This window comes from Geospiza fortis, unplaced genomic scaffold (genome assembly GCF_000277835.1).
Source record: "Geospiza fortis unplaced genomic scaffold, GeoFor_1.0 scaffold130, whole genome shotgun sequence".
In the NCBI taxonomy this organism is placed as follows: domain Eukaryota; kingdom Metazoa; phylum Chordata; class Aves; order Passeriformes; family Thraupidae; genus Geospiza; species Geospiza fortis.
In genome coordinates, this window is record NW_005054300.1 from 18,291,467 (window position 1) to 18,312,788 (window position 21,322).

Sequence of the window (21,322 nt, forward strand, 5' to 3'; positions counted from 1 at the left end):
GGTTGGGGAGGGAAAGGGCTCCTTCGGGGGCTGAGGCTTGGGAAGGTCTCGGGACGTACCGGCAGCCCCCGGCGGAGCGTGAGCGCTCCCCGACCGCTCCGGCGCTGCCACGGCCCGCAGGGAGCTCACGGCCGGCGACAGGGCGGCTCCTGGCTCCGCTCGCAATGTCCACTGCCGCGGCAGTGCGCGCTTCACACGTGTACTCCTGACAACGCATTCATTCCTTAACTTCAGGCATAGGTTCCTGAGAACTTTAAAGCTTATCCTCCTGATAACACTGAGAGTGAGGATGACTGGATGAGGACTGAATGTATCGCCCCAACAACACCATATACTGCAAGCTGCCTCCCGAGTTTATCACGTCAGGAGAACTCAAGTATAAGCACATGGGCTTATTTTAGTCCTCCTGTGCTATCTGCTAACGGAGAGATCAGTGCCTTTTGTTATGGATTTGAGTTGCTTTGAGCTGTGGGGAAGGCCACCCGGCTCCCCAGCCTGCTGTGACTCGCAGCCACCGTGCTAAGCTGCTCACCCTGGCCCTCCAGCTAAGCCAGCTGTAAATAAAAACAGCTGGGATTATTTTTTTTTCTTTTTTTTTTTGCCTAATAACTTTGACAATGTACCTCACAGCTTTCTAGAGAGCAACTTTGAAGTCATCTTGAATTTCTGCAGGATTTTCTCCTGTGTCAGTTTTCTTGTCCTTTATTAAGCAAATACAGGATTGGGTGTGATGCTAAGCTGTCAGCACTTGAACCAGAGACAAAGCTTCTGTTCATCCCCGCAACAGAGAAAAGCACAGTTCAGGCTACCACCTCCAAACTCTTTATCACACTGCTTTTACAGATATGCAGGGCTGTTAGTAGTAGCACTTCTCAGAGACACTGAGCCAATATAGACTTTTAGTCAGCGGCACCATATTGCAGTTTGACAAAAAAAGCATAAGGAAAGAAAGAACAAAATTCCCAGCAAGAAGAATACCAGCAGGATTTTTCCTTTAAGAGAGTACAGTTTGAGGGGCTCTAAAGACAAAATGGCTGCTCTATATTCTGAATGCAGGTGGGGGGCTGAGGTCAGCCCATAAATAACTGGGCAAGCCAACAGTCTGCCAAGAGTTACAGGACATGCATTATGTGAGGTGCTTTGGACCTGTTTTTTAGGAATAGAGTGCATGGCTAAGTGATGAGCCCTGTGCAGCACACGAGGGAGAGTGGAGCAGTGCAGTGAGTTAATGTGGCATTTCCTTGAGGGACATTATCTCTCACCTGGGTTGAAATTGTAAGCAGATGATAGATCAACACGAGTTTGCTGTGTGGCTCATTGCAGGGCCCCAGGGACATCTCTCAACCTTATACAACCTATTCCACAGCACATGGCCCCACTGACAGCCAGTGCAGGACAGGATCAACACAAGGTGTCAGTGACCACATATACATTGGCAGAGCCATGCTGAAGCTGCAAGGCTGCAAAAGCCAAGCTAATTCCTCAGTAGAGGAATAATCCACAACCATCTCTGCCTATTGCTAAACAAAACTCTTCAACTCACTTTCATGCACTGTAGAGTATAATCCAAATTGTTCTTAAAAGCTGTTGTAGAAATAATTTTGGCGCCCTGAATGTAATAATTCCAAAGATTACAGAAAAGTATTATTTTCTACAAAGTCAACACATGTTGTCTTTTATATTTTGCATACACTCAGTGCAAAGTAATTAAAAGAAAACCAAAAACCCTCTAATCCATCAAGACCTGACTGAACACAAAAAATTCCCTCTGCTTTAGCTGTACTTATGTACTGTCATAATTGAAGGACAATCACTTGGTGCAATCACTAGTGTATCAGAAGAAATATGCATGTCAGATAGCCTATCCCTGCACAGAAAAGGAGTGAAGAAGCATCTTTAGAAGCGAAACCAGGATAAGCACAGTACCAGAGAGACACGAGTGGAAGTACTTGCTCTGTCACAGATTACTTCTGTGACTTTTAGCAGGTTAAGCCATCTCCCTGGATAAGTATATGCTATTTGAAAGACTGCTCTACAAAATAGCTCAGACCCTGTCAGTTTCCCCACAGCCTTCACAGGCAGGCTCACAGGGTCCCCCAGACCCATGCCCCAAAGCACTGGTACCCTGTGAGATTCTAGGCTGCAGAGGGAAAAGGCATATCTCCGTCAAGCTCCTTTTTACATCTTCTAGCACAGCACCTCACTGTACCCATGGAGCAATGCCATGAAAAATACATTTAAAGGCTGTGGTGCTTTCATATAAAATGGTAAGGGGAGGAAATATAAGATTCTAATATAGAAAACTGCAACATTACTATTACCTGTGTCAACATAAGTACATTCAAAGGAAAGTCTCCTCTTTCCTCCAGCTAACATATAACAGTAATACAAAGCACACAGATTATGCCACAATAAATTGCAAAGTAAATTACAGTGACAAAATAAACCATGCTGAGAAGGGACCTTTTATGAGCATCAGATAGTTCTGAATAAATAAATTTATAGCAAAATGAGACAAACAGAATGTCAGAGCAATCTCCACAGGGCTCAGTTTAGCTAGTTTGAATGCTGTACTTCTATTTCTCTTCAGGTTTGCATTCTGAAGCTTCTGTGTGTGTTTGCGCAGGGAATACTCCCCTCGTACATTTTGGTTATAAATAATGGGTACTGACAGGACTTTAAATCTTTTCTATTTCCAGAACTGAGGCATCAGGCTCCCTAAGTGCCCCCAAGTGACTTCAATTTCTGTCCTCAACGAAAGATACCAAAAGAAATGCAGGACTGCCTGACTTAGGAAAAAACATGCAGAAGAACGCGAAAGATACATGCAGTAAAGATGAAGGAGTAAGTAACTCTTTCTGGGAAAAAAAAAAGGAAAAAAAGAAGATGTCTTAACAATTTTTAATTCTGTAAATTAATATCATAATTGTAACCCAAGCTCTGTTCTAGAGCAATTTCTTCATTTCAGGGAACACTAGTACTTCCCATATGCAAATAAACTCTTTCTCCCAACATCCTCTGAAGAATTACAGTAAATTAAATATTATTATACAACAAATATTTTTATACTACAAAGTCAGAGATGGCATGAAATTATTCATGCTAGTACAGCACTATCAAGCGATCATATATGATTCATTTTCAGGCTGGTTTAGAAGGTGCTGGGTGTTCATGCCTGTCAATAGTCAGCCTCCAGGGTTTTTTCCTAAGCAGAGTCATGAACTGCACAGGAACCTTACCCAGAAAGATAGGGCCAAAGCCAGGTATCAAAAAGAAATACTAGTTAGCACATCCATTTCCAATGACCAAGAAATCAGAGACTGAAGAAATATGTCTTGACTAAACAGAGCTTGAAACTGTAGAATTGCCATTCTTTTATTTCTGGGTGTATTATAGGCTAAATTGGATTTGCCTTTCCATTAATAACAGATAATCCTATGACACTTTTCATGAGTATCTAAAATCTTTGGTTTCTAGATAGGGAACATAATGCATCACTGACTTTTGTGTGGATGTCAAAAGGCAGAGCTGGTACTTGAGTCAGAGGACACCCAGTCCCTGCCAACTGTTCAGAGCGCTTCCTCCACACCCTCCCTCACTGCGTGCACTGGACTAACTCTGAGCAGCAGGTGGGACAGGTAACTGCTAATCCTTTCTTCCACCCAAAATCACACTGCAATCCTACTAAAATGAATGGCCATTACAGCAAGAACTAGCAAAAAAATCTGAACATTGCCTACTTCAGGAGAAGGGCAAAAATCAAATTAGAAAAACAAAGCCTCCAAAAGTTTATGGCCTACTCTAATCACTAATGGACAAGCATAGCTGCATTAGATGACCATTTCTCAACTAGGTGACACAGCTCCCTCCCTGAGGAACCACACTTAGAGCATCACAGCCTCTTGCAACTTCCCAGTCTTCCATGAATTACCTCCTTGCTTTGTTTTCCCACTGCCCCCAAAATTGCTTATTGGCGATGGAGAGAGAGATGGGGAGACTGAGAGCTGGTATGAATCCAAATTGATTGTGGACTGCATATGCTTATTTACTACTCTAGGATGGCTAATAATTTTTTACCACAATGACTGGGTAAATCAGCACATAAACTTATACATTTTATAACATCTCTTACTTGCAGAAGTCTTGATGTACTTTTCTTTTCCGGTAGGTCTTGATTTAATCTTCAGTTAGTCTTGATTTAATCCTCAAAGTTCTGCCTGTTCTTGCCAAGGCATCCTGATGATCACAGCTCTTACACTAACCAGGTCCAAAGTCCATCATCTGTATTGTGTGTCCCAGTATCTCTCTCTTCTCTTTTCAACCAAAATCATTCCTTTAATTGCCTTATTAATTTATCTCTGCACACATTGAAACAAGCAAGGTATCACAATTTATACAATTATTATGAAAATCATCACATACATACCCATCTTAAAAAGAATCTTTTAGCTAAAAACCTTAGCCACTAAAGGCTCAGGCTTGATCTTTATAAACTAAAAACTTTCCTGATGGCAGCTACAGGGGGGTCATTACTGGATTTAGAAACATTGCTAGAAGTGTAATTGCAGCAAAAGGTTTGATTCTTATACATGAAGTGATAGGGAGAAACATTTAGACTGGTATTTTCTGTGTATTTAAAATTAACACAAAAATCCATTTTCACAAAACCCAGGGGCTCTAATTCTTGGGGTTCCAAGGGTGCTTCAGGAGGGCAAGGTGTCAAATTTGATGATTTGCTTTAATTTATTTTTTTTTTTGTGTAAATATTAAAGTTCTGGAGAAGCTATATCCCCCCCTATTTTTTGTTTTTGTTTTTTAATAGGATGTGTGTTTCTCATTATGAAGGCAACATAAAAGTAAAACAATAAACTTATACTAAGTAAAAATAAATCAAATAATTGATACAATTAGCAGCACATGAAAAATAGAATGGTGATTTAAAATAATGCACTATCAATTTCTTAGATATTGTACTATTACTTAGACTCTGTAGTAATTGGCAAGCTTCATTTTTAAAGCAATTTTAAAGTGGGGGCTTGGAGGGTAAGCCCTCCAAGTTCACTTTAAAAGGAGGTTTAGCCATTATAGGTCCAAATTTGGCAAGTCAGAATGATTTGAGTATAGATTTGATGTAGAAAACACTTGGTTTTATTGGTATATTTCTCTACTAGTTAAGTCTAGGACTTGGTCAGGGTCCAGGCTTTAACTGGAAGAGTCTCTTTAATATATTTGAAAAATCTCTTAGTAATAGTAGTTAGAAAAATAATATGTCTTATAAATAGCTATACAACAATATGTGAAGGTTTGTAAAACAGCTGGCTTTGTCATTTTTTCTTTAGCTAAATAGTAGTAAAACAAAGACCATTAAACAGATCACAACTAATAGCAGTTATAATATGAAATTTTTTACTCATTCTTCAGTACTACTTAAAAAAATAAAATAGCAAAAGTTGTTCTTATTTCTATAATAAAATAGTTGTATCTCATAATTTAAATTAGCAAATGTTGACAAAATTCATTAAGGCTTTATGTTATTCACTCATATAGTAAAGGAATTATATCATAAATGAAACAGGTATACTTCAAAAAAATTTAAAATCAACTTCACAAAAAATTAACTTCAGTAAAATATAACAAAAATATACTTAAACGAAGTTAAAGTTAACATCACTGAGACTAAACAAAAATTAATCTTAACAAGAATTAACGTATTTAAACTCTATTATTATAAAAAAGTTACTGAAAATTTGTCATTTACCTTGATGTTTAACTGTTATATGACATCTGTTCTGAAAAATTTATAATAAAATGACCTCATTGAAACTATGGAGTAAAAAGCAAGCAGTTAATAAAGCTGACAGTGGAGTTTTATATACTAGTTCTAATTGAGTCTCAAATAACTACTACAAATAAAGTTCAAAGTTTGTCTTGAATGTGATCTAAAGAATCTTGAATTTACAACTTACCTAATTACTCTCAGTGAACTATGCAGTTTTGCTGTGTTATTAATATGTAGGAAGACACCACTTTTACACAAACTCCTTTGAAATTTTCTAGTAACAATCCTGTTAAAAATCACAAATCACAAGTTACTAAAATTAGAAGGTAAATGTTAACATAGTTGGGATAGTATGCAGCATCAGTTGGTATTTTGATGTGCTATAACTTCAGCCTGCTCTGCAGGTTAGACCATGCTGGCTGGTGCCAGGCTGGGGGGCACATCCCCTGCAGCAGCTTTTAAAGATTGCTTGTGTGATGGATTTAAGTTTGGCTTAATAAAGGTAATGGGATACAAACGTTGAGGGCTAAAACAATAAAAATTTAGTTATATAATACTAAATAGCTTTACTGAAAAGTTAACAAGAAAATACATTGTTAAAAAGGCAAGTAACTGGAAATATAACTGGTTTGACTAAGGCAAGGTGTCCCTCAGGGCTTTAGGTCTGTATCAAGAGTCACCTTTGATAGCTGGTCTGCTCCTTCCAATGGTTCAAAGTGTCTGGGGCACTTCAGCCAGGGACCATTGCAGAGGGTGTCGAGGCTTCCAATGACTCCTGTACAAAATCTGAATGCATAAAAATTCTCCACTGTGTCAACACATCCCTCCCCCAAAAAACTGGGGGACAGACAGCACAAAAGGTTTAACTGTGGCAATCTGCCCATCAGGCCCTGCAACGTGCACCAAGTGTTGTCTTTGCAAGCTTTGACTATTCCCACCCACGCCCAAGAGCACTCGAGGTACAGACAGCAATGGCCAATCACTGGACCATTGCCTCTTTGACATAAGTCACATCTGCTCCAGTACCAAGGAGTCCTGTTAAAATTATGTCCCTGCCTTTCAAAGTCACTTTGCATTGGCATGTGGGACACTGAGATGTGATATGTTGTGTCAAAAAAATCTGCAGGACTCCTGTGGAACCAAACCCCCCCGTCCCTGCTGGTTCAGCTATCAGGGTGCAGGTAGGGGCGCTGCCAGAAAAAGTACTAGTTGGGCTATATGGCTTCTGGCCAGGACCACACAGGGCAGCTGGGGGGTCCAAGCCATGACCTTAATTTCCCCAAGCAAGTCAGAGTCAATAGCCCCAGGGAGAACAAACAACCCTGTTGTCCAGGTGGATGATCTGCCTATGATCAAAGCCTCCATATGCCGTTCCAGTGGTCCAAAAACTCCTGTGGGAAGCAAATGAACAGATGAATCAAGTAATGTTACTGTGGTATCATTTGATATGTCCAGTCCTGTGCTGCCTGGGATGGCTGCACGCAAGTCAGTGACTGTTGTCCAGTGGGCAGGGCTGTTGGAAGTTGGCAGCTGCTCCTGGTTGCTGTGTCAGCTGTGGGGTTTGTGGTTTTGTGCAGCACTGCTCTGCACTCCAAGATGAGTTTCCCTGTAAAGGCTGGCCATTCTGGTGAAACTTAGAGTGGCACAGTGGGGGCCTTACCAACAGCGAGGACATATCCCTGGGGCTTTGGGTTTCTGTGCTTTTTGGCAGTCTCTTTTAATGTGTCCAGACTTCCCACAGCCAAAACAAACCAGCTGTTTTCCAGGGGTTAATTTCAGGACAGCAAAATCATCCGCTATGCCTTGCTCCATGACTTCATAGGTGATTGCCATGGTGTGTTGTGCTGTTCCCAGTGGTTGCATGCTTGTATCATTTGGAGTAAAGTGGGCTCAGGTTCAGGAAGCAAAGATTTCAAAAGGTGACTACAATCCTCATTGGCATTTTCTATGGCCAATTTGAGTATAACTTCTCTTGCTTGATAACTTCTCTTGCTTCTCTTGCTCCAGTTTTGTTTTAATCCGTCTACAAACTGCATATAGGGCTCTTGTGGACCCTGTTTGATATTTATGAAGGACTGTTTAGGGTTTTTTTGCATCAGGAACCTTAATGCCAAATGAGCTGCATTTGTGATACCCTCTAGGGCTTCTCTTGGTGAGGCAGCTTGGCCCAAATGCGGTTCTCTCACCATCATGATCAGTCCCAGGGGCTTGCCAGTTGCAGCCAGATGGGCTGTTCCTTCTCCTCACACAGAGCACCAATTGTCAGCAATGGAGAGAGATGGGGAGACTGAGAGCTGGTCAGAATCCAAACTGATTGTGGACTACATATGCTTATTTACTACTCTAGGATGGCTAATAATTTTTTACTACAATGATTGGCTTAATCATCACATAAACAGACATATATTTTACAACATCTCTTACTTGCAGAAGTCTTGATGTACTTTTCTTTTTCAGTAGGTCTTGATTCAGTTAGTCTTCAGTTAGTCAGTCTTGATTCAGTTAGTCTTCAGTTAGTCTTGATTTAATCCTCAAAGTTCTGTTTGTTCTTGCCAAGGCGTCCTGATGATCAAATTTCTTATGCTAACCAGGTCCAAAGTCTTGTGTGTCCCAATAATTGCTCTGGCTTTTAAATTACTAATTACACTTCACTTGGTTAATTCTAAATTTAAAAACAAAGGAAACTTAATTGCATGGACAGCATGGAACTCTTTTCTTCCCAGATACTATTGCTCCAAACAGGGTAAGGATAATGGAAGTATAAATGGAAACATTTTATCAAGCCTTCCAGGGGGGTTCCAGACTGACTGACAGCAGAGGTTTGGCAGGGTAAAGTAGAAGCTTATTGAGGACTGTACATAACCAGTACTAATAAACAGGTAGAGCTGCATGTTTTCTACTTCTATCACTGTGCCACTGAACCATTCAGATTACCAACCAGAAAAGTATTAACCATGGTTTTGCTAACCAAAAGCTAATCACAACTTTTTTACTAATGAAAATATATTAAGATATTATTTTATTATTTTGTAATATATTTGCAGGTTTCCTAGAGCTTAGCTCAGGGTATTTGCTTGCATCATGCCTCTTCATCCTAGGATTTCTAGAATTTTTACCAAGGAATAGTGTCCTTGATAATTTTCCACTAGTCCACTGCTCTATCCATTTGAAAGCCTACAAACAGTACATTTGTAGTAATCAGGCCTCTCAACTGCTAAAACAGAAGAAATTCATTTTAAAAGGGATATAACCTATTAATCAGCAGAAAAAGTAAAAAAAATAAGAAAACAAAAGAGGACAGATTGGAAACAAGTAGAATTACTCACCAATATATATTTCTTTTTAATGACTAGGAAGTGCCAAAACTTCCAGTTCCACCACTGCAGCAGACCTTACACATGTACCTACAGTGCATGAAACACTTGGTGCCAGAGGGGCAATTTAAAAAGACCAAGGCCATTGTGGAGAAATTTGGAATTGCAGGAGGCCTGGGGGAATCCTTGCAGAAAATGCTTGAGGAAAGAAGTGAAAAGACAGTAAACTGGGTAAGCAAATGCAGTAGAAAAAATAATCTCTGTGTTTGATGACGCATATTTACAAGTTCTTTCTGATGTTCTCTATGCAATCATTGTTTTCTTTCAGCAGGTCAATGCAAACAAGCGTCATCCTGACAAAGGAATATTTCAGATGTAATAGGCTAGATTTTTTAAATTATGTCAAAATCCATGTGACAGCCATCTACACAAAGTTCTGATCCACTCTGATTATTCTGGAATGGAATACTTCATTATAGGAATTAGTTTTTTAAAACTGAACTATTATTTGCCATTCATTGTCACACTATACCAATGTAGTTACTTTGCCAAATATGCACATGCATGTATATTTATGTACATCTATCACACAGACCAAGCTGAGACCTTTGCCTTTACAAAAGTTCAGCTTTCTGCTTCCCAAGGTAGGCAAAGTAGTAAGCCACAGCTAAAGTGGATTTTACCGTTCCACAAAGTCGCAGTTCATCCTGCCCTTATTAACCATGTTAGAATATGGCAGTTGAAAATTAGAGTTTTATTGAAGTCCTTCCTTTCCAACAAGGAAAATGATTCTATGGATTCAGTGAAACCCTTCAGGCCTGTTACTGATGTCAGTGAATTGTGGCTCTCCCTTTTGTGTGACACACCAAAAACTCAATCGAATTGCTGCTACAGTCAGGGAGAAAAGGCTACAGTGCTGTCAGTGCTTTCATTTTAAAAGCAGTGCTTAATTTGTGAACTAAATGCTGCCCAATCTTATTTTCATATTGTGATCACAGAACTTCATGGTGGCTAAACTAACCAGCATTTAAAAAGTGTTCCTGATAAGAAATAATATTCCTGAAGACAACTGCTCATTTGAACACTTATAGCATGAAAATTACAGAGGAAGGATGTGTAAGCATTTTCTGAAATTGTGACAGTTTTAAATACTGGCTATTAAAATAAATACTTGATTCTTAAGGTAAATTAGAAATGGTTTTATTTGGAATTTAACTTGCCAGGAGTATACCTCTAGCATGTTCCCCCAAAGACTCCAGAGACTGTGGGGGAAGCATCTGTTCTAACAGCAATGAAATACCTTGGAGGAAAACTTTTTCAACTGATGCATGCATTTGTAATTATTTTTGCATAATTTTGTTTTTGTTTATAGTTACCTTATGCAAAGCCTGCCCTCTTAGAAAGGCCATTTGATCTTTTTTGAAAGCCTCCATTTTCCAAATAATGATTCTTCAATCTCTGCTCAGACATGAAGGAATGCAGTTACTGTTCATCTGTGTTTTCAATAAAAATGGTTAGAAATTTAATGTGTGTCTGTCTGGGTCCAGAATCAGCAATCTGCATTTGTGTCAGTGGACACAAAGGGAATTCTCCAGGGGCCCTATCCATGCGCCACTCTCTGCAGGACTGAACCATTAGGCTTGGGAAATTTTTCTTCTGCTCTGTCTTGCTACAGGACAATGTCTGATGGCTAGCAATGGAGCACCTGGCATTATTCACAAATACTTGAACCCCCTGAGAAAAGGCATCACTGGTAAAACCCTGGCCTTCTCTTAAACATATTCTAATTGCTATGCAAGAGTTAACCTGTTGTATTCAAATATTTTCTGGTTGTAGAGAGAAGCAAACAACAAAATACCCAAAGCATCACAATCTGGAGCTTGTGTAGTTTTTAATGGAACACACTGTAAATTGCCATTGATTGAGAAATAGGATTATGGAATTGCGGCTGACTTCTGCTGAGCTGAGGTCACAGAGCCCAGACTGAAAATGCTCAGCAGCTCCATTAATCAGAGCCCATGGCTGACACCAGGAGCACCAGGCAGCGTCCCCTCACCCCAGACTGCTTTTCTGTGTGCTGTGGCAGCTTTAAGACGTGGTGTCCCCTTCCCTCAGGTGTTTCACTACTGGCTGGATGACATGTACCTCAACAACCGCCTGGCTCTTCCAGTCAATTCCAGCCCTGCAATTATCTTTGCTCGTCAGCATTTCAAGGACATAAATGACCAGCTGAGGTAATGTATTACGACTTTGCAGCTTTTGCTAAATGAAAGGATATTTTAAATGTACGGCTTTTGCAAAAAGACAACTTTCATTAAAAAATAAGGGCTGTAGGCATTAAAGTGATTTCCTATGAGGCCGGCTGACTGAGGGCAGTGTTTCTGGAGTAACTCATACTGATATTCAGAAAGAATGATGTCATTACTATTACATTCATTGCATGAAAAAAATGCCAAGGGATTTATATTTTAAGGAATATTTACAAAGCTTTTTACTGTACGTGATTCAAGTAAACCACTTTGTGATGAAAAAAAAAAAAATACTAATTTCTGACACACAGTTTCAAAGGAAATAATCTTTAATATGGCTTCACTATGACTTGTAGCCACCCTGCAAACTGAAAAGGCCACGCTGGCATTAAATTGTCCCTCTCACATGCACAAAAGGGCACCAGAAACACAGGGAATCTAAGAATAAGAATTCAGAAATCATTCTTCCCCAAGAACACTGCTTCCTTCAGGCCCATCAGTCCCAGCTCTGAACTGATCTTTCTACTTTGAGCTGTTGTAGGCAATTACTATCATGTCAAAAATGAGAAGGTAAGCACGTATCCAAGCACAGAATATACCTCTCCAGACACTCTTAAACAGGATTCCATTCTTCAGCCTTTGCCAAAACATTCTTCCTTTTAAAACAGAAAAAATCTACCTTCATATAGTGCAATTTTCCTCTTTGCTTTTAGTACTCTCTAGCTGCTCATTACTGAAATAATTAACTGCATATGAATTTATGCTATTATAAAACAGCCAGAACCTTGAAACAAATATGCATTATTTTAACATTTTGCATAGACAGCTAATGCCTCTTTTTACTTTACTTTAAACATAACTAAAAATGCTTTCATTCATTACTTACTAAATTTATTGTGCACACAGCTTTCAAAAAAACTCCACTTTGCATTTTCTAATGCACATGCTTTAACAAGGAAATATTTTTCTCAGAACCTCCCATTCTGACACAGTGCAAACGGACAATGTCAGGAAAAAATACACCTGTCCACAGCTCTGCAAAAAGAATATCTGCTTAGGACAGGAAGTACTCTAACTCTGGACAGGTTATGCGTATTGATATTGAAACCCATGTGAGGATTCTGTTGAATATTCAGTCTCTGCTCCCATTCTCTAAATAAACACTTTCAGGCTTCCTCCTGTGGTAGTCTGTTTAACCATTTGAAGGGACTGCCTCTAGGATTTCATATTTCTCTTGACATGAATTAATTTAGGTTTTGAGTGGGGGCAGGGAGCTCTTCTTGCCAAGCCAGAAGACTTTCTCTCCTTATGCCGTGTCATCAATCATTCAGGCTATCTTCTGTCTCCCAGAAACAGCCCAGTGTTGCCAAATGACAAAAGACTGATGTCACTTCTCTCTGCTACTTGCAGGTTTGCTGCCAATCTCATTTCAGGAGTGCAAGACTACAAAGCTTTACTGGACACGTAAGTGGCTTGGAAGGAGAGCTTGAGTATCCAAGGCTTCTGATTCGAGGCTGCTCTCAGTACAAAGCTGGGCTGTATTGCACCTCTCCCCATGGGGAAGGGCTGGGGCTCCAGCATGCTTCAGGACAAGTGCTTCAGCAATATTTTTTGCCCTTTCTGCTGTATTCCTGCAGTGTAACAGATTGAAGAAAGATCCTTTTTGATGGCTGGCAGTCATCACTCTGGCAGGCACCGTGCAGCCCAAAAGGGCACAGACAATTTGCCTAACAGAATTACTGAGAACACAAGAGGAAGCTTGTGCTCCCCATACCCAAAGGGCAGCAGCACTGTGGTTACACAGCCTGCAGACCTCTCCTGGCACTCTCCACTTACAACAACACTGTCCCACCTCCCTCCCCCCAGAGAAATACCACATCCCAGCAGGGGAGGGAAGTCGCACCATAGAAAGGCTGGCTCAGTAGCTAGTAAAAATAAGCTACTTATGACGTTGTTACTTTCTGAATAAAAACACAGGGAAAATACATGATTCTTCAAATCATGTATGTATTATGCACCTGTACAAGGAAATAAGTGATACAGAGAATTTGAGAGTTGGGAACTAAAGCAAATATCCCTGGTTTAGAACTGCAACAGTTCTAATGGCATGGTTAACCAAGATAAACTAGCATAAAATATTACCCCTCATAAGCTGTATGAGAGTAAACTTCCTTGCCTGCTTCTTTACCCCTCCCCCTGTCTGACAAGTTGGAAGCTTAATCCTCTTCTGCAGAAGGAAAATCTCTGCACTGTAAGATTTTCTTCCTCCTGTGGTCTCTGCAGCCTCTCCTGACCAGCAGCACCATTATTTCCTGCTGCAGTGTCAGTGGGGTATTTTACAATCTATAATCATAATTGCAACTGTGATAATTCTTCTTTTTTTCCCTTGGCCACTAAAGAAGTTTTAAAGAGATGCTGATTTCACCTACCTTCCAATCAAAAAAAAATAATAGGTTTTCAGCACATAGTACTCCATGGGTCTAAGTGAAAATTAGCAGAGAAGTGAGGACCTGTGGAAAACAGAAATTCTGACTGTATTGCCCAAGTCATTCCTGTTTGTCAAGGAAGGCCCTCTCACACACACTAACCAGTCAGCACAGTACATGACTGCTGTGATTTGCAGGGAATTTCATCAGTGCCTTTCTTTGAGGTGCTGCTCTTTCCCAGCTGTTCTGCTGACTTCCATCCTGCCAGGTTTCTGGGGTCCCAGCTAGTCAGGCTTCCCATGCACATTGCAAAGCTGCTTGTGACCTGCCATTTCCATTTCCACTAGATGATAATGCAATTGCTTAATGAATATGCATGAAGCTGCCAGGAATGATGTATTTAACTTTGGTATGGGAATTCATCTATTTCCCTTATACTGTAATCTCATTTTATTATTCAATTTGTGTTATACCTGATCTAATTGTAACAGAAGAAAGGACAGATAAGATTTTTTTCCTTTCTGTCTCTCCCCTCTTTTCCTCTGGCTTTGTTTTTCTCTTTCTCTGCAGCCATGCTTTACCTACTGACTTTTCTCGTGGACAGCTGTCTGGCCATCCTCTCTGCATGAAGCAATACTATGGACTCTTTTCTTCCTATCGTCTTCCAGGACTTACCAAAGATACCCTCGTGGCCCAGAAAAGCAATGTAATGCCAGAACCAGAGCACATCATTGTTGCTTGTAACAATCAGGTAAATTCGTTTCCTTTTTTCATACCTTTCTATATTTTTTAATTTGCTTAAATTCACTCCAGAAGAGCCAAATCTAATCTCTGTTCAGAAATGCAATTAGTGTGCTATGTATGAGCTCACTTCTTACCAAGCATTTGCAGTTGATATTTCTAAAAGATGCTTCTGCAGCATTTTTGTCCTTGGACCACATAATGTTCCAAGTACAGTGATGCAGAAAGGAGGAATGTGGCAGAATTTATTTGCTTTCTCTTTCAAACAAAAGTGTTTAATAAACAGTGATGAAACCACAGAGAAAAAAGAATTCTATTAGAGTGCATTTGCTGGAAATGCTCTTCTCATGACAGTCAAGTATTGGCACAGTCAAGTTCATGGCAACTATACCACCATCACACCTATGCATGGCACAGACACCATGTAGGGGCCCTAAGCTATGCCTGAAGAAGTTTACACAGGTGCAGGCAGACATACTGGAGTGTTAGAGTGAATCTGCCCCAACCAGTAATTACCAGGGAGCAGCAGAGTCTGTTCCCTGGGCTCAGCACTTATAGCACAGCTTGACTGTTTGCAGTACTGGAGCCATGCCTGCAGGTGCTCTTGGAATGAGGAAGTAACTTCCAGTGAAGTGCTTTCTGCTTTTCCAGGAAGCATGGGAAATTTTCTAGATTCGCTAGGTTATCTTTAAACAAATAATACCATGAAAATTACTTACATACTGTCTGATTTTATCTCTCCAAGGTTTTTAAAGCTTATTCAAATAGTGTGTATTTTATTTGAGTCCAACACACAATATAAGTCCCCTATGGCCCTTACATTGGTGTCAAAACACAGGAGAGCTGAGCCCTGGGCCATTCATTCCCCAGTGGTTTTGTGTTGCATTGCATGTAGGCCTGGCTCTCCAGGCAGGACTTCAGCATCTCAGCATCTACCCAGGTGACAGCAAAATGTTGGACCACAAAGGGTTCAACCCACCTGTGACTGATCTTCTGACTTCTGTAATTTTTTTGCAGTTTTTTGTTTTGGATGTTGTCATTAATTTCCGTCGTCTCAGTGAGGGAGATCTTTTCACTCAGTTACAAAAGATAGCAAAAATGGCAGAGAATGAAGAGGAAATGCTGCCTCCAATTGGCCTGCTGACAACAGACGGAAGAACAGAGTGGGCAGAGGCCAGGATGACCCTTATGAAAGGTTAGCTGCAGCAACCCCAGCTTTCTCTTCATCATCTTCCTCCTCACCATCACTGCCTTTCTTTGCTGAGAGCAAACATCACAGCAAACACAGGACAATGTGCAACCCCACTGCTGAATTTTTGCAGCAGTAGGAAACTCTATAAGATGTGTGTTGCCAGGGGAGCAGCAGAAATAGCTTGACCCCTTTGGCTGTGTATGTTTAAGTGTTATGTCATGTAATAACTCTCACTCCATTCTTTGTTTTTCATTGCATAAATTACATTACGTCAGATTTTGTGATTTGTCTCTTTCTTTATGTCCATTTTGTACCAATAGGAATTATGTATCCTCTTAGCTTTTGGCAACTATTTGATATTATTGATCTTATCCAACAAAAGCAGCTGCAAGTTAAACACCTATTGAATCTAGTTGTGTACTCTCTCTAATCAATGGAGAAGGTACCAGGGCTGATTCAACCAATTCTTAACTATCTAGGAAAGATGGCACCAGTTATTATCTGGGGACTTGCTCTCTCTCTCCTTTCCAACAGGCAGCATTTAGCTGTCTCAGATTCTGGACTTGAATGTCAAACTTGGAAACAGATGAAAATAAAGGGTGGGGTTAGTGACCTCTATCACATCACATCACATCACATCACACCTGCAGTATTTTATCCTGAGGCTAAGTGAAAAAAACGCCCTCTTTTTACCATTTTACATGTAGTAAGTATTTACTTCTTAACCCAGAAGGAAACATTAACTCATCTTTTTATCTCCAGTTCAGCAATGCCAGAGAAAATATTGCTGTTTTACTAATGCCCTGGAATATACAAGAGTTGCCAATAGTCTCAAAATAAATTTATCATCCTAAGGAAGGTTCCCCCTTTCTTATTCAAGTTTATCTGTGATTATAAAACTTAGTACAGATACACACAGAAAGAGTCCTGGCCATTATTTCAGCAATATTATATAGCATTAGTCTCATCTTTAAGCTACCTCTTCCCAACATTTCTTTTTAAAGGAGACAAAAAAATAAACTTATTTTAATGAAAATTGAGGTGAACACTTAATCATTTATTTCCATGCCATACTAAGTATAACAGCCAGTGCCTTGAAACTTCCAGCAAAAATATCTTTGTTAACCTATATCATCCAAAAGAAAAACAAAAAGAAAAATCAACAAAAACTAGCAAAACCTTCTCCATAGTGTTTTTAGATTGCCTGGCATTTCCCAAAACATTAGTTTTAATCAGAAGGCAAACAACTCAGTTATGCAGCTGAAGAAAATCGGATTCTGCATTAGTAACCCTCATAGCACCATGATGTGAGCCTTCTCTAATCTAAGCAGGAATCCCATCCCAGACCATTCATGTTAGCACAGCCCTTCTATATAGATGAATGCATTGCTGTTATACATGGATATATGATCATTAACAGCCTTTTCCTTTCTTATCTGTGATGGTGAAGTGTTCCTGCAACAATAAATAAGAGAACTTGGGAAGCAGTGTGGGTGAAAGGGTCACTCCACAGCTGGTCTGTGCTGGGCAGGGCAGGAGAGAATGCTTTGGGACAGAAAACCTGTGCAGTGCTTTGCAGAGGCTATGAAGGAGTTATATCCATGGGCCTGCACAGACCTGCAAGTAGAGCACAGGTCTTCTATGTGAGAAAATGTCCAAGATATTGTAATAAACCCAGCCATCACTGATTTATAAACACACTCAGCATTGTAACTGCCTTCAGGCTGAGGAACTAGCTTGCTCTTCCTAAGTACCAGAAGTGAATTCTGTATGAAGTGACTGGCTACAGTCCCATGCATACTGCATCTGAATTTGATTCAAAATTGCCTTCTCATATTTTTCTTTCTAAGACTAAATTTTAAAAAATCCAACTAACCAACAGCTGGCTGGCCAATTCAATGCAACTGTGCATTAGAAAGGAAGAAAAGTCTTGCAGGCTTTAGGCTTGGTCATACTCTCTTTTGTTTTATCTCTTCCTGCAGATATTTTCAATCCCAAGACATAGTTCATGAGTTCTCATGCAATTTATTGCCTGCTTCACATGATAATTTTTCAGTGTTTGATCAGCCCTCTGGATATGTCTGTTTCCTTCTGTAAAGGCATCTTTCCTCTGCTTCTCTGTTTCTGGCACAGCTTAATTTTATTCACTCTAATACCTAGACTCCAGATACTCTGAAGCCATACGTCAGTCTAAGGGCTTCATATCTGTCAAAGATGTGTGGTAGCAGCCACAGTGAAATATATATAAAATACCTATCAAACAGTGGAAAGCAGAATGCTGAGCAAGCTGTGAGCAGTTTGTAAATCACTATCCAGGCTGTTTTTCCTCAAAGATGCCTGTCTGCAAGCACCAGAAGCTGATGTATACCAGGCAAGTTCCATTCACAAGGATCTTTTCAGCATTTGTACTGAAGCACCCAGACCATCAATGAAAAAAATACCACAATTACAGTCAGCCCTGCAAGCGTGAGACACTAGAAAAGCTTTACAGCCAAGTGGACAGGGATGTGTCTTCTCTCTTCTAAAGCTTCTGAATGCTTCTGAAGACACTCCCAAGGGATGCTGGTGTTCACGTTTTGCAGGGCAGCAACCTCTCTGCATGCCCCATCAAACACAATCTCCTGGCTCAAGCCTTTGTAGGAGCTGGCAGGTGCTCCAGCTGCTTTCCCTAGGACTCTTCTGTTGGCAAGGGGACACACCATACTCTGCACTCCACCAGGTCCCCAGGGAGCCTGCAAGAAGTCAGACTGACCATCTCTGTCCCTTGGGCCCCAGCTGCTAATGCTGCCTTGCAGGAGCCACCAAACAGCAATGGGCAGTACCTTACCATAGCTTGCACAAGGCCACAGCTCCCTCTCTTCCTTCTCAGTCACTGCTATTACTTGCCTCTCCTTCTCTTGACACATTTTTAATTTCTTGCATATTTGGTTTCTTCTTCAGCATCTGAAGAATGAACCTGGATGGTAACAAGTGTCTGGGTTTTTTCTAGCTCTTGACTAACCTATGTTACTCCTTCTGGAAAGGTGCATTATTTCTTACGATGAAAAATGCTGCTCTTCCAGGCAATCAGCCACTTTACAGACTTGCAAACCTTGAAAACATGCACATATTGAAATGGCCCCATATTTCAAATGCAAATTGTTTAATTTTAAATATTTTCCATTCTTTCAGCTAAAATAGTTTTCTGAATTGAGCATGTATTTGTTGAACTTAGCCTAGACTTGAAAGAAGTTTTGATCAATCTGAATTGATATCTTTTGTTGAGAACATACTGAAACAAGTTTACATTTACACTAAAATCTAGCAAAACCAGAAGATGAAAGCTGATCTGTTAAGAGCAAAAGGAATTTTGTGTTGATGCTTGAAAGCCCTTTTTCCTTTGATCTTATTAACAACCATATAACAGCAATTAATGATTTTATATGTTTTTAAATGAAACAAGTTCTTGTTATAGGTTGCACACTTCTATCTTTTCAATGAGGAACTGTAAGAAGTGGTCACAATTAAATATTTCCTATGCTTCAAACTGGTCCTCAGATGCAAACAAACCCTGAGCCTTTGTAATATTTCTGAGTTAGACAAAGAAACTGAGAAACACATAAATATACCATAAATAAGGAGGAAAGCACTGAGGACAAGGTAAAAATACCCCCAGCAGTCCAACCATATAAGAGTGTCAGGATAGGGAAAAGAAACAGGAAGAGTTCCAGAAAAGCCCATTTTATTCAGCAGTACAGTAGTGACAGAAGAGTACTGTAATATGGCAACCCATGGTTTTGGCAAAACCAAATTCAAAAACTAAACCTCAAAACCTCATCCACAGATGTTTCCTCACATGATGTAGGCAATATAAGCTAATAATCAGAGACAGGGCAGACAAGAGGGTTTTAATACAATAAGACAAAACCAACATAGACCCTGCTGTTGCTTGTTCTGAAAAGGGTTTTCATAGGGAACAAAACAAAAACACTCTCAGCTCTGCTGTTCCAGAGCAGAATACTGCAGCAATAGCGTGAGCTCTGAAATTTTCTATTTTCCACCTGTCCTCTGTAACTGTTATTTATAAAATAAGTAAGCAATGCTGGCTTTAAGAGTAAAATAGATCTATTTTGTAATATAATTATTTCAAGGAAATGAGAGGCAGAAAAAGAAAGTGGTTGTTATTGAATCATGTGAGAGATACACAGAGTTACAAAAGTTAACGCAGGAATTAATGCCTTGGTATAATGTTCCCTTGCACTGAGATGATCTGCTGCTGAGAGAAGCTCTGCAGACACCAGCTCATTGCAGAGTCAGGTTCAGATCTTCAGTGCTCTCCAAAGCAGAGGGTTCCCCAGTCAGTGTTGTACTCAGAGGTAAGAGGACGTGAACATTTCACTCTTCTATCCCCAGACTCCACCAACCGCGACTCTCTAGATATGATTGAACGGTGCATATGCCTGGTGTGCCTGGACAGCCCCAGTGGGGCGGAACTCAGCAACACAAACATGGCACTTCACATGCTGCATGGAGGGGGCTACCATAAAAACGGGGCCAATCGCTGGTATGACAAACCTATGCAGGTAAAAACCTTACAGCACTGTGACATTGCTTGCACATTGCCTGATGGTGGCGACCACTTAGAGTCAGGTGGGAGAAAGAGGGCAAGGTGGTGCCAGCATCTGCCTGGGCAAGTTTGGTGTGAGCAAGGCTGTCCCTTGCAAAGCGGGGGAAGCAGGGACACTTTCACCTTTTCCAAAGCTGCCCTTTGCTCTTGAGATAACACAGATACTCAGATGCATGAGTAGGTAGACATTGGATATAAAAAAACAATACATTTTTCTACACTGAGTCAAATGGAATGAAAATGCTGGCCTAGTATCCCAGAATGAAAAAAAAAAAAGCACAGTATTTTTCTGTTTCCCCTTCTTACGCATTTTCCTGACATCCTAGAAATGCTACTGCTAATAATTTGGCATGTGTTTAGATCCTCACTTAACAGACTGTTTACTCATTTAATGGCATCCTTGTTGAGACTTTAAGTATTGACTTCTCCAGCCTTTTTCCCCATCAGATTTTGATCATCATATTTTAAAGTGACGCACTGTTATTTCCACACTTTGCAACAGACCCAGAGAGAAGCAATGTATTAATCTCCCAACTGTCAACAATGTTGACACCTTATGAAAAATTGAAAAAACCCTGACTGATACATTGCTTGCATAATGCCTTTTGCTCTTGCTGTGTCTAAGAACAGCCACATGAAAAGAGAAACCCCTAAAATAATTGCCACAACTGAGAGATGGGACTTTGAAGGAAGGATGCGAGAAGTCAAGGCAGAAAGAAGTTGAAGGTGCTTTATTGTTTTCACAGATCAGTTTATATATTTTTGTAGCCCCAAGCAGTTACCTCCTTAAGCAACAATTTCCCACTTGTTACACAATCAGCCTACTGTATGTGTTACTTGGCAGCCTTACAAAACCACATAGCTTCAAAAAACTTGATAGCTGTATATGCCGTACTTCTCTAGTTTTTCTTTTCATATCTATGATTGCTTATCCCACAATCTGTACCTGACCAAGGCCAGAATATCTTGATCCATAAGCTCAACTGAGCTCTCTGTTCTGTGTCCCATCTGTTCT

At 40.2% G+C, this 21,322-nt stretch overlaps 1 protein-coding gene across 1 annotated transcript in view; it reads left to right on the forward strand.

Annotated features, from left to right (window-relative positions):
* The first annotated feature begins 2,698 nt into the window (after positions 1-2,698).
* The window catches only part of CHAT (choline O-acetyltransferase), a 31,633-nt gene continuing 13,009 nt past the window's right edge, over positions 2,699-21,322 (forward strand). Inside the window, exons 1-7 of the mRNA XM_031063348.1 lie at positions 2,699-2,844; positions 9,133-9,324; positions 11,209-11,327; positions 12,753-12,806; positions 14,339-14,519; positions 15,527-15,704; positions 20,094-20,263. Of these exons, the coding sequence (XP_030919208.1) occupies positions 2,803-2,844; positions 9,133-9,324; positions 11,209-11,327; positions 12,753-12,806; positions 14,339-14,519; positions 15,527-15,704; positions 20,094-20,263 (936 nt within the window). The 5' untranslated portion in view covers positions 2,699-2,802. The remainder of the gene's footprint in view (positions 2,845-9,132; positions 9,325-11,208; positions 11,328-12,752; positions 12,807-14,338; positions 14,520-15,526; positions 15,705-20,093; positions 20,264-21,322) is intronic.